The sequence below is a fragment of the Centruroides sculpturatus genome, unplaced genomic scaffold (assembly GCF_000671375.1).
Source record: "Centruroides sculpturatus isolate CEXI.00-Female unplaced genomic scaffold, Cexi_2.0 scaffold315, whole genome shotgun sequence".
NCBI lineage: Eukaryota > Metazoa > Arthropoda > Arachnida > Scorpiones > Buthidae > Centruroides > Centruroides sculpturatus.
In genome coordinates, this window is record NW_019384544.1 from 668,170 (window position 1) to 684,399 (window position 16,230).

General features: G+C 31.6%; 1 protein-coding gene across 1 annotated transcript in view; it reads right to left on the bottom strand.

The window, feature by feature from the left end:
- Positions 1-9,746: 9,746 nt before the first annotated feature.
- Positions 9,747-16,230, bottom strand: part of LOC111623464 (structural maintenance of chromosomes protein 2-like) — a 33,502-nt gene continuing 27,018 nt past the window's right edge. The window contains exons 18-23 of the mRNA XM_023366047.1: positions 15,868-16,062; positions 15,593-15,793; positions 14,937-15,062; positions 14,516-14,667; positions 10,167-10,314; positions 9,747-9,922 (exon numbers count right to left, since the gene is read on the bottom strand). Coding sequence (XP_023221815.1) covers positions 9,785-9,922; positions 10,167-10,314; positions 14,516-14,667; positions 14,937-15,062; positions 15,593-15,793; positions 15,868-16,062 — 960 coding nt within the window. The 3' untranslated portion in view covers positions 9,747-9,784. The remainder of the gene's footprint in view (positions 9,923-10,166; positions 10,315-14,515; positions 14,668-14,936; positions 15,063-15,592; positions 15,794-15,867; positions 16,063-16,230) is intronic.

Below are 16,230 nucleotides of genomic sequence, written 5' to 3' on the forward strand. Positions count from 1 at the left end.
TAATGATATTCATTCTTTACAGGCATTACTAGATATTACTTATTTTGAAGAAAATGAATTAGTCAATGAAGATTTCAAGGGTGAAGACGCAGAGAAGAAAGTGCTTTCAATAATAGGTATGAAACGAAATGAAAAATTTAAATAAAATCTATTATAATTTTTAAAATGCTCATATTTACTTTTGCATTTATCAGATACTTTGAATGACTTAGAAGAATTATGCAAAGATTGCTTTGGAAATGATGTAAGTTATATTTAGATATTTGAACAAACTCTATATCCTTATTTATGAAAGTTATATTTTTTAGGTTTTAAATACTTTAGGAATTGATATTGCCGAATGTCTGATGTGGCGCAAAGGTGCTCTCTGTTATATGTATTGCCATACTAAATATAAAGATTCAGAATGGGTTACTAAAAATCAACAAACTTTCTGTAAAGTAAGATATACATTAATTAGCAACTTCTGAAGTTTTTTAATAATAATAATCAGTCTAAAAATTAATGCATTAATGAGAAAAAGCAACCAAAAGAAAAACTATTTTACAAAAATTGTTGGTTGAAATTTTCTATATACAGGTATACNTTTGATTGGAGAGTGTCACAACATGTAGTAAATAAATCAGATATAGTTTCTGTGATCTTTTTAAAAAGATTCTCGAACTTCGGAGTATAAAATGACAGTTTTTTATTTTATTTTTTTAAGTGAATGCTCGGATACGGAATATAAAAATATTCTTAATTTTGCTTTACCGAACTGTGTAAAATGTATCCGAATAAGAGCCTACCACTCTGGGGGACCCAAGGTCGAAAAGTTACTGGGGATTGTCGAGTATATCGGGCCCCGCCCTCACCAACCGACCGTTCCATTGTGGACCTGGCCGAACCCATAATGGGCGTCCTAAAGGAAGACCTCTCAGTGCCCACAGAGCGGAATGAGTTAAATAAACTATCGGAACTAACTGCGTGTCTATACGATCAAATTTCTCCAATTCAAGTTTAGGAAAAGATGAATTCTAACTTGAAATAGATTTTCTGCTTCGTTCAACGAGGATAGAGTTCTTTTCAAGTTACAACCAATCGACTGTAGACTAACTCTCCAACTTGTGGACTCTAAAAGGGTGTCTTTTAGCATGGCCATTATGGATTCGGCCAGGCCCACAATGGAGCCGGTGATGAGATGGGACTCGACATATCCGGACAATCCACCACCTGAAAAATTCTTGGGCTTTTTCGACCCCGGGTCCCCCAGAGCGGTAAGCTGCTACCTTAACCACTCTTACATGCATGTGATTAGGATTCTTTTTTAATACTCTTTTCACCCTGTGGGGACTAACGAGTAAGAGGATCTTTTTAGCCTATTCGGCCGGCCTACAATGAAATTTTGAATGGGTATTTTCGGCCAGGACAAACGAGTTTCGAGTGATCGTAACCGAACACTCATCCACTCGTGTCTTCGGTGGAAAAATAAATACATTCAAACCTCGGTTTTCGAACAAATCAGTTCACGAATAGAATTTCGAACTCATAATTGCCCCGGTTGCCGAACAAGCTACTCTGCAAGAACCAGCCATAGATTACAGAGATGTAGATGATCAACTCCCTATTCTTCTCACGTTAAAGAAAGTCGACGGATCGATCAATCAACGAGAGGACTATTGATTCAGAAGTTATGGCGCCGAGATTACCTCGCGTCATTAGACGTCGCCACACGAATCGTCGACGACGTTGCTGTTTAATTAAATCAGATTTCAATGAGCATCCGGCAAAGACATTACTTCCGTTTTTTGATACGCGTCGCAGTTAAATTTAAATTAAGGGAAAATTTTTTCGGTTTTAGAACACTTAGGAACGAATTAGTTCGAAAACCGAGATATTAATTGTACAATGTCTTAATTAAAAGTACATTATTTATAAAAAATCGAATTTAATTAATTCTATTTAAATTTATTTATAAAATAAAAAATAGTTTACAAAACGAATCCCTTTCTTCAGAGTTATTAATTTTGTGGCTACGAATTATTTTCTTGGAGAAAGAAACTGGCAACGTCTGCCTCGTTTGTTGACAAACAAGTAATGGCGTTGAGTTGGAACGGTTTAAAGGGAATTTTATTTTTTAAGTATTTAAGAATATAATTTATTTTTACGTTCCTAAATTTGAATAAATATAATATGTGCACCAATGGTGATTATGTAAATAAGAAATTAAGTGATTTATTAGAGAAATATAAAAATGTTCGTAATTGTTTTCCAGGTAAATAATTTCCTCGTTAAAATACTATGGATAAGATTTCCCGACGGAAATTACTTTCGCGGCATTTTAAATTCGCGCAAATATCAATTTCATTATTATGCATTATATTACACCGAGTAATTCTGTGTTAAAGTCATTTTATTGTAATTAATTTATATATATATTAATTGTAGCTGCTCTTATTGAAATCATTTTCTATTGTCACAGATTTTTCATAAATAAATAAATATATAATCAATTTCCTACGGTAAAATAACCATTCATTCTTACTGTCTCTATGAAATATACTACAGATAAAGTTAAATATTATTTATTAATAATAAAATCACACATCGGTCCGGATTACAATGCTAGGTTTCGTGTTGTTCCATGCTTGGATTTGGATTTTTAATTTTCATATTTTACTCTTCCTGCCCTGTGGGTGCCGAGACAATCTCTTAATGTATCCGACGGGAGTTCCAGTGACCGGAGTGACCGGGTGGCGAGGAACGGGGTCCAACGTATTTGGACTGGCTGCCCCCGAAAAATTCCCTGGGTTTTTCGACCGCCCGGATCCGATCCTAGGGTCTCTGGAGCAGCCGTGCATTAATGCCCCGACCGTCGGTTCGGATGTGCGGTAGAACTAACTAAATGGTAGATTAATTTTTCAATGTTATGAATAATTAGTGTCGGTTGTTGGTTTAAAGTCGAGGATTACATGGCTCGGAGAGTTTAATATTTGAAATTCGGCTTTCTTACCGTCGAACAGACTTAACTCGGGTTCTTTATTCAAATTATTGATAGTATCGGACTCCTAGGACTAATATTAAATTTTTATAACATTTGCCTAATTATTTTTGAATGATTGATAGTTATTCCTATACAGCACATTTATTTTCTTTGTTTCTGATTATCTGAAGCTTTTAGATTTGGTTATATTTTATTATATATGAATTATATTTATGGAAATATTTTTTAAAGCTATTTGTTCATTAAATAATGTTCTAGTTCATTGCATTTAGCGGTCTCTTAGTTGTATCGATAGATTCGTCGATATTACTATTGATAAGGTCCCAAATGTCTCGTAACTTCTGAATGAGACGGTTGGGACCTTATCGGAGCTGTAGACCGTATCTGGAGGAGCAAAACGGGAACGGCGGTCTACGCGTGACCCTTCAAAAGCGTTTTAATTTCGGAACCCTCCGAAATTAGTCTACGTGGAATTTTAAACTTTACCCCATTTTTGAGGGTCTCCAAAAGTGAAAATTTTCTTAAAATTATATTCAATTTAATGATAAACGGAAAAATATTATCATAAAAAGGAATTATGAAGTCATCTTTTGATTAAGATATATCAAACTAGACTATTGTATTTATAAACCTGCAGGTATATTTATCATAATTTTACAAAATGAAATTGTTATTACCATCTAACTTTAGAGAAATATCATTGTTATGGAGAAAATAAGTGCACTATATTTATTATACACTTTTATATATAGAATTTCTATTTGTGTAGGAGAAGAGAACTTGCAATCTTCATATTCCAAACTTATGCAATTATATTCAAGACAATCAGAAGAGCCTTTATCTGTAACCAATTTTCAGCAACTAGTCAAGGTATGATAATTTACATATCACAAGACTAATTATTGAGTTGTTATTATTATATGCAATAATTTTAACTAAACTTTAAAGTAATTAATTTGTTTCGATTGCATCAACTAATTATCTGATTGTAACATCTACATAAAGTTAACTGTTAACTGTTATAATTTTGATCCATTTGTGTAATAATCTTCCAGAGAAAATACAAATTGTCACAAATTTCAGCTTTTTTGTGTTGATAAATATTATTATTTCTTTATTTTAAGAAGTGTATGAATAATCAATTATATTTTTAAAATAATAACTTAAGTTTTAAATGTATTTAACATAACCAATTTTTCTCTTACCGTACGCAGAATTTCATCCAATTTTTTTTTATCAACACGAGTGAACATATTATGGAAATTATTTTAATAAGCTTGCAAGATTAATTTTTATGCGATATTTAATTTTATGCTAAAGACTCGTAAAATATACGAATTATTTTCTTGGAGAAAGAAACTGGCAACGTCTGCCTCGTTTGTTGACAAACAAGTAATGGCGTTGAGTTGGAACGGTTTAAAGGGAATTTTATTTTTTAAGTATTTAAGAATATAATTTATTTTTACGTTCCTAAATTTGAATAAATATAATATGTGCACCAATGGTGATTATGTAAATAAGAAATTAAGCGATTTATTAGAGAAATATAAAAATGTTCGTAATTGTTTTCCAGGTAAATAATTTCCTCGTTAAAATACTATGGATAAGATTTCCCGACGGAAATTACTTTCGCGGCATTTTAAATTCGCGCAAATATCAATTTCATTATTATGCATTATATTACACCGAGTAATTCTGTGTTAAAGTCATTTTATTGTAATTAATTTATATATATATTAATTGTAGCTGCTCTTATTGAAATCATTTTCTATTGTCACAGATTTTTCATAAATAAATAAATATATAATCAATTTCCTACGGTAAAATAACCATTCATTCTTACTGTCTCTATGAAATATACTACAGATAAAGTTAAATATTATTTATTAATAATAAAATCACACATCGGTCCGGATTACAATGCTAGGTTTCGTGTTGTTCCATGCTTGGATTTGGATTTTTAATTTTCATATTTTACTCTTCCTGCCCTGTGGGTGCCGAGACAATCTCTTAATGTATCCGACGGGAGTTCCAGTGACCGGAGTGACCGGGTGGCGAGGAACGGGGTCCAACGTATTTGGACTGGCTGCCCCCGAAAAATTCCCTGGGTTGTTCGACCGCCCGGATCCGATCCTAGGGTCTCTGGAGCAGCCGTGCATTAATGCCCCGACCGTCGGTTCGGATGTGCGGTAGAACTAACTAAATGGTAGATTAATTTTTCAATGTTATGAATAATTAGTGTCGGTTGTTGGTTTAAAGTCGAGGATTACATGGCTCGGAGAGTTTAATATTTGAAATTCGGCTTTCTTACCGTCGAACAGACTTAACTCGGGTTCTTTATTCAAATTATTGATAGTATCGGACTCCTAGGACTAATATTAAATTTTTATAACATTTGCCTAATTATTTTTGAATGATTGATAGTTATTCCTATACAGCACATTTATTTTCTTTGTTTCTGATTATCTGAAGCTTTTAGATTTGGTTATATTTTATTATATATGAATTATATTTATGGAAATATTTTTTAAAGCTATTTGTTCATTAAATAATGTTCTAGTTCATTGCATTTAGCGGTCTCTTAGTTGTATCGATAGATTCGTCGATATTACTATTGATAAGGTCCCAAATGTCTCGTAACTTCTGAATGAGACGGTTGGGACCTTATCGGAGCTGTAGACCGTATCTGGAGGAGCAAAACGGGAACGGCGGTCTACGCGTGACCCTTCAAAAGCGTTTTAATTTCGGAACCCTCCGAAATTAGTCTACGTGGAATTTTAAACTTTACCCCATTTTTGAGGGTCTCCAAAAGTGAAAATTTTCTTAAAATTATATTCAATTTAATGATAAACGGTAAAATATTATCATAAAAAGGAATTATGAAGTCATCTTTTGATTAAGATATATCAAACTAGACTATTGTATTTATAAACCTGCAGGTATATTTATCATAATTTTACAAAATGAAATTGTTATTACCATCTAACTTTAGAGAAATATCATTGTTATGGAGAAAATAAGTGCACTATATTTATTATACACTTTTATATATAGAATTTCTATTTGTGTAGGAGAAGAGAACTTGCAATCTTCATATTCCAAACTTATGCAATTATATTCAAGACAATCAGAAGAGCCTTTATCTGTAACCAATTTTCAGCAACTAGTCAAGGTATGATAATTTACATATCACAAGACTAATTATTGAGTTGTTATTATTATATGCAATAATTTTAACTAAACTTTAAAGTAATTAATTTGTTTCGATTGCATCAACTAATTATCTGATTGTAACATCTACATAAAGTTAACTGTTAACTGTAATAATTTTGATCCATTTGTGTAATAATCTTCCAGAGAAAATACAAATTGTCACAAATTTCAGCTTTTTTGTGTTGATAAATATTATTATTTCTTTATTTTAAGAAGTGTATGAATAATCAATTATATTTTTAAAATAATAACTTAAGTTTTAAATGTATTTAACATAACCAATTTTTCTCTTACCGTACGCAGAATTTCATCCAATTTTTTTTTATCAACACGAGTGAACATATTATGGAAATTATTTTAATAAGCTTGCAAGATTAATTTTTAAGCGATATTTAATTTTATGCTAAAGACTCGTAAAATATGTTTCAATGCAATTTAATTTTCAATTTAAAGATTAAAAAATTAAAATTTTGTCAATCAGTAAATAATTCTTAGAATTAATTTTATTGTCTTTTTATTGCAAATAAATGATTAAAAACTGTCAGCTGTACATTCCGTTAATCATATTTTTTTCTTATTTCTACATTTTCCCCATTAATTATTATCTAAATTATAACAATATAAACAACAACTGTCTTAGTATAAGTCAGTGGTAGTCAACCTGGTCCCTACTGCCCACTAGTGGGTGATTTGCGTTTTCGTGGTGGTCGGTATGGGTTTTGTCCGATGCCAAAGCTACTTTCCGTTATCACCGCGCATCTATGACTCACTGACGAAGCAGGTTGTGGCCATCACTCGAGTTGAGCTTTTTTCGTGGTGGGGTCGGCATTGTCAGATTTAGCTACTTTTTCAGTTTGACGTAAAAAGAACACTTAGTGCACTGGCAAAAAAAATTTCTGTGTATTATAAACGTATGCAAAAATATAAATAAAAAGATAAATTTAACTACATATTTTTACTAAACCGCCACTCAAAAATTACGAGTACTTTGCAGTTGCACTAAATTAACTTACTGCAGAACCAGTGGGAGGTTAGAAAATTTTATTACCAGCAAAGATACAAAAGTGGGCAGTAGTATAAAAAGGCTGACTATCCCTGGTATAAGTCATAGGGAAACAATTTTTCCTTGAATAACTGTGAAATTTCCAGAATTTAGACTGGAGCTGAACCATCAATAGTAAATAATACATACTTTTTTTTAATTTGCCAATATTTGGTACTTTATTAATTTCATATTACATTATTAAATTAATAAAATGAATGTACAGTACAAAACTATGTATATGTATAAGCTAGAAAAATATTTTGCGACATTGCATGCAAATGACAAATAACGAGATTAAAATGAAATTTCAATTTTAAATGGTAAGAAATTGTGTGTTTTGTTTCCAGATTTTTCTGATTGTCTGACGAAGTAATCAGATTTTTCTACAAAATGCTTGCTATTAAAAATGTCAACAACTNTAAATAAAATACAGAACCGGGAATGGTAATTTATGGTTTAGCCTAGTGACAAGTAGATTCGGAGACAAGTAAATTCGACTTATGTCACCTCTCCTGGAACCAATTACCGATGTAAGGCGAGGTATACCTGTATTTTTAGTCATCATTTTCTTGTAACCTATAACTAAACTTTCATATAAATTCAATTTGATATATTATTTCAAATATTTGCATAATTTAACATAACTATGATAATATAATCCTTATTTTATGAGTATTGTTTATTATTAAACAAAACAAACATAAATATTCCAAAATATTGATGTATTCATGAACCTACAAAATTTTAAAAACTCTAAATTAATATAGTTTAAAAAATTTTTTATTTTAAAATTTTGATAGGAACAGACTTCCTGAATTTCTGGGTTAAGTTTGTCTGTATTTACATGTATATTAATCCACTAAAACATGCCCAACAGCAATTCTCTCTTCTTGGATCAGCATGTTTCACATGACCTACATACAAATGATTTTGTAACCATTTTCACAAAAATGGAGAGAGACTTTATAATCACCCTATATATTCATTTCGTTTGATTCAAATTATTAAAATAATTTTTCCTTTTACACGTTGAAAAAATTTTATTATTAAAATAAATTTTGTATTTTCCTCTACAGTAAAATAAAAACAATTATGGCATTATCATAAACAGCTTTTTCCAATGTGACAATGGTAGATGTCATAACTGAAATCGACCTTTGACAGGCAATTTGTTGAACATCCAACGTTGCCAATTTGGCTATTAAAAATGATAATTTTTCTATTGTCAAGATAGGGTTTTAACATAACTATTTTTCCATTTTCTCTAGATACAAAAAAGAAAACAATTTTTTTCAATGTTTTAATATAGCAATTTGGATGGTTTTACATTACAACTTAATATTTATTTGACCATTGTGAATGGCTACTTAAGTTAATTTTCTCAAATTTCTGTCTGACCTAGATGGTGACAATGCTGCTGATTTTCTTTTGCTATACATTATACAAAATGATAAATGCTTGGCATTAACTTCCTTATATGGAAATCCGTATTTTAAAAATTCAGCAACATAATTCCTTTTTCTTATAATTATTGTTTCTTTGGATAATCTGTTTACATACATACATATGTAAATCAAAACCTTTGATCTTTTTGTTGTTGTTAATTGTCAATCTTCAATCAAGTGTTGTCTATATTTTTGAAGATTGTTTATGCAACTGTGTAAGAATTGTTGACCTCACATGGGACTTCAATCTTATATTTGGGAATTGTTGTTCTACACTGTATTATGTTAGTAAATGAATGCAAAATGATCAAAAGTTCAAAACAGATTTGATGAAATAATCTTACAGCATATTTAACAATTTATTTTACCATTTTTGTACACCTTGCACTAGAGAATTCCATAAAATTAAGAAAATTTTGGCTATGATATCACCTTTTTCAAAATCACAGGTTGAAAGTTCTGATGATAAATAACTTAAGATGATATGAAAAGATATCTATTATGCTCATTACATAAAGTCAGTTTGTTGTTACTTATTTATAATAAATTTGTAAATTATAAATTTCAGCACATTTCAAGTTAAATATCATCAATCTAAAATTAGATTTATATTTATAGCTGCTTTATAAGGGAATTACTTATCTAGGATTATTACTTTCACTTAGACAACCTGTTGTAAAAGATAAAAACACACTTTATTGCAATTTGGATGTTCTTAATCTGCTTGAAAAAGGTAAAAATACTTCTTTCTGTCATAAATACAGTAGATGAATTCTCTTATTCTAATGTTAATTATATTTTAGGTATTTTTAGTGACTGTCATATGTTAGCTTTGATGTATGGAGGAGAAATGTGCCATTGGTATGCAAAGCATACAACACAAGAAGATACTTATCCATTATCAATAGAGAATGCAAAGAAAATGGGTTTAAATTTTTTACAAAAATATACTTCTGCTGTAAATGGTCCCTTAAAACAAAGAGGATGGAATGCAGAAAAAGCAAACAAATTAATAAGTAAATTTTTATTTAACTTATAAAAGCAAACATTTATAATTAAATTTCTTACATAAAAATGTTTGAATAATTACAGATAGTTTTACTTGGACCTAGAAGTAGATGGATTATTTTTACCCTGAGCGTAACGAGTTACCGTTGATGTCCCATCAATGAATTTGGTTTTAAAGAGGACATTAGCATTATTGAACATGCCGTCCTTTAACGAAACAATGATAAACTGAGGAAAAAAAAAGTATTTTGAAATATATAAAATAAAATATCTCAATGTTATTAATAACAATTTATTCATAAAATATTGTTAACATTTAAAAATATATTCTTTATTTCTTTTTCTCTCTTAAAAGATTGATTTCAGTTATCATCAATATATATATATATTTCAAATCTTATGTTCACTTATCAAATTGTTTGTATTAATTTTGTTATAATATTTTTTCATTAATTTAATAAAATGAATTTACCTGAGAATGCTTAAAGTATGTTCTGATTATTTGTCCAATATTTTGCGTATGAGATAAATCAAGAGCAGCATCCACTTCATCCAAAATATAAATTGGAGCAGGCTTAAATAACAGCATTGATAAAATCAAGGATAGAGCAACTAATGACCTGAAAATTTTTTTAGAGATTAATGCAAATATATTATTAATTACTTTATTTTTTTATAACTAACATCAAATGTTATTTGAAATAAATAGTAGTTCCTCCAATGCTAAATAGCATACCGAGCAGCAATTATCATCCATCGATTTTGATCCTGGGTGAGGGCTTCAGCTTCTTCCCACGTCACATTGAGCATCTTCAAATCTTGAAGAAAAGTTCTATGCCAAATATTCCTAGGGCATTCATGCGGTTGTTTGGCACTAGGGGGAACCCATTTCATAGCTGTCTTAGGGATACTATTATTCTCCATACAAAAAATGTGGCCAGCTAGTCGGACTCTTCTACGGGTGACAATGTTATGAAGTTTGCACATCTCACTCCTTTGGAGGACCTCTTCATTGGTGATATGATCTAAATATCGGATCTTTAGGATTTGACATAAGCATCTCTGTTGGAAGACATAGAGCCTTCTATTGATGTTTCCTGATGTCTTCCAGGACTCACTAGCATAAATACGGCCCAACTTGGCCTAAGTGGCCCTTGCGCCAAAAAACCCCAACCAACCACTAGCATAAACAGCTATCGGGATAACGATGGAGGTTAGCATAAACAGCTATCGGGATAACGATGGAGGTGAATAAGGAGAATTTGGTTCTCAAAGAGATGGATGGTGAGGACCAGATCTTGTTCATCCACTGAAAGATGATTGTTATGCTACCTTTCCAATGTAGCACCTCACATCCACTTCCACATCACCATTCTGGGAAATAACACTACCCAAGTAAGTAAAACTCTCCATCTCCTTCAATTGTGCTCTGACCATTACTCCCCGCATTTGGGCAGTATTACTCACATGCATAATTTGACTTTGCAGCGTTTATCCTGAAGCCAATTTTGTCTGCCTCACAGCCCAATGTGGCCATGGCATGCTGTAGCATTGTATTTTCCTCCAATAGGGCAATATCATCAGTAAAAACCAAATATCTAAGACGATCCTGGTTAGACCAGTGGAAGCTGCCACCAATATGTGCACTGGGCTCATTGTCTGTTACACAATATAATTGAGGACAGCAAGAAAAAAGGGGACACAACGCTGCCTGACCCCTGTTGTAATTTTAAATAGGTCCATGTGGCCACCCTCAGTCTTGATGCAACAACTTGAATGCAAATATAAGGTCTTGAAAATGGTGACAAAGTTTACCAGTACACCATAAAGTCACAAGTTCCACCAGAGGAACTCGCGGTGAACTGTGTCAAAAGCCTTCCTGAAATAATGAAATTGATGGCCAACAAGTGTCGACACTCAACACATTGATGATATTTCAAAAAGAGAAGATCTTCCGCAGCAAAACCCAAGCTTGCTCCTCCTGCAAGCGCTGATCGAGGGCAGTCCACAATGTCAAAGGAGGACCATACAAAATGCCTTTCCAGGCACAGAAAGGAGGGTGATACCTCATCAGTTGGTACACTCAGAGACATCTCCTCTCTTAGGAATTTTGACTATAGCACCCCTTCTTTAATCCTCTGGGACTTCCCCACGTTGCCAGCATCTGTTAAACAATAGCATTAACTTGTCCAACATGGGCTGCCCTCCTTGCTTGAAAATCTCAGCTGTAATTTCATCCAAACTGGCTGCCCTATTATTTTTTAGGCTCTTAATTGCAAACTCCACTTCTTCAAAGGTAATATCACCATTGTCCACCCAAAGCTCATCCCGTGTATCCTCAATATCAAAATCATATGTGACGGCCGGTTCCATTTGATTAAATGTTTCCCGGAAATGTTCCATTTACCTCCTGTTCTGCTCATCTTGAGCGATCAGAAGCTTCCCTTTCTTATCTTTTATTGAAACGCAGGAATTGCTCCTCATCCTAGTCAGTTCATTGACTATACAGTACAGGGTTTTGGAGTCATTCCAATCAGAAGCCTCCTGTGCTTCAGTGCCCTTTTGTTCTAACCATGACTTTCTGTCTTTCAGAAAACTTTTCTTTACACATCTATCCAACTAGGCATATCTTTGGCTTTCTTCCTCAGTCATTGTTTTAGCCTGGTCCCTTTTAAGTTTTGCAGCTTTCTTCTCATTGAATAGTTTCCATATGCAATCTTGGATCCAATGATGTTTTGGGTACATTTCGTGGTAATGTCTCTGAGGTTTCCCCAGAGATCTTCTATATCTGCCATCTCTCCAAGTAGAGCAAAGTGATTGTGCAACTCCAGAGTAAATGCTTCAACGATGATGGATAATTTAATTTTTCTATCGCAAATGGTCTTTTTAGCATGAGATGCCTTTGATTATGAAGTTTGAGCTTAATATCTGCACTTCGGTAAACCCTCACATCTTGCATTGATGACCTCCACTTTTTACTAATACAAATAAAGTCTATCTCATTGAAAGTGCACCTGTCCAGTTGAAATAATAGCCATTTAAATTAGAATAAATGGATTAAAAATTGCAGCCCAGCATTCTGTTATGAATGAATGCAGCACATGAATGTTAATTCTGTTATTACAACGATGACCAGAAAGGGATCGTTTATTAACAGTGAACAAAAAAATGAGTGATAAAACCACTGAATGGTGGTAGTTAATCATGAGTTTGCACCTCACCATGGTCATGTGAAGTTTTTTGGGTTTTCTTCATGTGACTAACATCCAAATAGAAATTTCTTATGAAAGTCCTTCTGGAAACTCATGAGATCACTCATGTACTGCATTGCCTTATTCCATCAATCCAATCTGAAAAACAAGTAAACTCAAATAGAAATAGTAAAAACCATTTCTATTCATGACTAACCCAGCTACAAAGATTCTGTACTCATCACAATAATTTCCCAAATATACCTTATTTTTTCCATTCAATCTTTTGTTTTATATCTTTTGCAAATTATTAACACATATATACAACAAATACTAATTAGTTTTCAAATAATTAGTTATATATGTGAATTGTTCCCACGTATAACAAGTTATTTCAAAATAACTATATAACAAAAACAATTTTTATTTATTAATGGAACAAATTCTAATTTATAGAATTAGAATTTGTTTTAAATTTGTGCAAATGCAATATATCATTTAAAATATTTTAATTAGTGTTGCAATAGTATATTCGGCCTCAGGCCAAATACCGAATATTTGGCCAAACTATTTGGCTCGATTAACGCACATACGAAAATTGGCGCGCAAACCGCATTATGGCAAGGACCCTGCTCTCCATTGGCCCGCTGTCACTACGCTTCGCCAATCGTGTTAATTCTTGACAGTTGTAGCAGACAGAAAAGAGCGTCATGACAGTAAGTGATAAATGATATCAAATGTGAACAACAATGAAATGACCTACACGTGTAAATAACGGAAAAAGAACAGAGAAAGACACGAAGTGAAAATGTGAAAATAAATATGAAATTGAGTTGATAGCATAAGCAACACAAGTTGAAGCAGCTTATTGGCACGAAATTTGCAGTCGTCAATGCCAAACAATTGTTGTCATAGACTTCGGAAAGCTAAATGCTTGTAATGAAAGTCACTTAGCGTGCACGGGCGAAAGCCTGGGACCGTTCGGGCTATCAAGCTGTCCGGAATCTATGAAATCATAACTGTGACATATACCGACATATCTCTTCTCTTTTCTCCGTTATCACCAGGCTATGAGTGACGTAATTATAAAATGGAAAAACTACGATGGAAAAGTGAGAATCGAAAGTATCGTGAGCGCGTATTATGATGTATTCATAGGCATACGTGGACTAGAGAGATAGAGGAAAGAGAAAGGAAAGAGTAAAGACGAGCACTTAAAAAGGATAGGCAGGGTCAGACCCTCAGATGTGTGCGACGATTCTCGAATGAATAGGTGTGTACAGTACGTGTGCTGATATTTGTAATTATAAACTGTAAATACGTGTGACTAATATTATTTTTTTTTATTTTGTGCATGTTATAAGTTATAAATAAATATAAACAAACAACACTAACCCAATAACATTAAATCTAAATACCAAAATGATTAATTTACTGTGTTTTTGTTATTTCTTACTCCTGCTTTTAGGTATTCAATATTCGGCCAAATAGTGATTAAATATTCAGTATTCGGCCGAATAGCGAAAAATAGGCCGAATACCGAATAGTAACCGAATATTCGTTACATCACTAATTTTAATACATATCAAAAACATGTATTTTCTAAATAATATAAAAACTAAAAAGTTACCTCTGTCCTCCACTAAGTTCTGAAAGAGATTCTTTCCAAACATCTCCAAATGCAACTTTAACTTCTAAACCATCCAATACTGACATTCCTTCAGGAGGAATGAGTTTAGCTTTGGTACCAGGAAGCAGCATAGAAAAAATTGATCCAAAATCCTTCCAAAAATAAAGAATGTTGTTCATTATAGTATAAAAAATAACTATAAGAGAAATGCATTAATGGAGTATACATAAACAACATTACACAGCTTTCTTGTTTGTTTTTGTTTTCCTGCAGATGAGTTAGATAACTTAAAAGTACTTGAAAGCTGTGTAAATGTTGTTTGTATATACTCCATTAAAGCATTTCTCTCAGTTTTAGTTGTAAAATTCTAATTTATTATAATAAAAATTAGTGATTTTAATATATTACATAATTAACTTACTTTGTTTACTTTTTCACAGGCTTCTTTTAATGCTTCATTTTTCTTTTCATCTAATTCCTTAATTACTGCAGCTATTTTTGCTTTATCATTTTCAACTATTTGCTTCTTTTGGAGTAAATCTTGGTACTTTCAAAAGAATAATGAATTTTACATTTATATTTTAAAAGATGATCTTTTAAAATATCATTTATCTAAACGGAACACAATTCCAAACAATCGATTTCTTTTATTTCGTGGAATATTGAATGTAGTACCATCGATGTTTATAGAGGATATTTATAGGCAGAAAGCAATTTGGGATATTCATCTTAATGTAATTGGATTTTTATTTTCGGCATTCGTAGAATTTGTCTATTATGTAATAATGCATTTAATTTGTGTAAAGTAGCGATCTCAATTTCCAAAAAGTTTTCAAAATATTCAATATTTCATTGTTTGATAGATAATTTGAGATAATTATTTCAGATTTCCCTACAATCATTTAATTATGTATTTGATAGTAAATAAAACTGAATGTATCTAACAGTGATAAATTTTCTGTTACTTTAATTGCACTTTTATCCAAACTTTTCTATTTCTTATAATGATGTAGAAATCTGTTCATAATAGGCAAAAAATTGCTTTTTNTTATAAAAGTAAAACTGAATTTTTTATACCTGTTCTTCTGCTTTATTCATCATATTGTGAGCTCTCATATTAACATTTTTTTCTAATTTTTCTTTATTTTCTTTCAATTTTTGAATTCGTCTTCCTGCATCTTTTGGATCATTTGTATTAAAATCATATTCAGTATTTGGCATGCCAAAATACTGTTTTTCTTGTTCAATCCAATCATGCAATTTAATCATATTTTCTACCTAAAATATTTATTTATTTTTATTAAACATACAGGATAAATTCCACAATAAAAATTATAAATTTAATTTCTAACGTTTTGTGCAGCTTCTTTGGATTCTTTTGTTGTTCGTGCAATATCATGTTCCAGTTGTTGTATATATAATTTTTTCTCCTCAATATCTTTTCCTAATTGTTCTTTATTTTTTTGTAATCGACCGACTTCCTCATTTTGGGCTTTAAGGTGAGCCTTTTGTTCTTTTACTTTAGTTGAAAATTTGGCAACAGTTTCCTATCAAAATATTATTTAATGTTATTAAATTATACAACAGTTTGCAAGAAATGTTAGTTTTAATTTTTCAATATTCAGAATGATAATAAAATAACATTTTTTCATACAGTATTAAGAGATGAAGTACAGTTATATTTAATAATTTTTATTTATCATTAATGTTAAGAG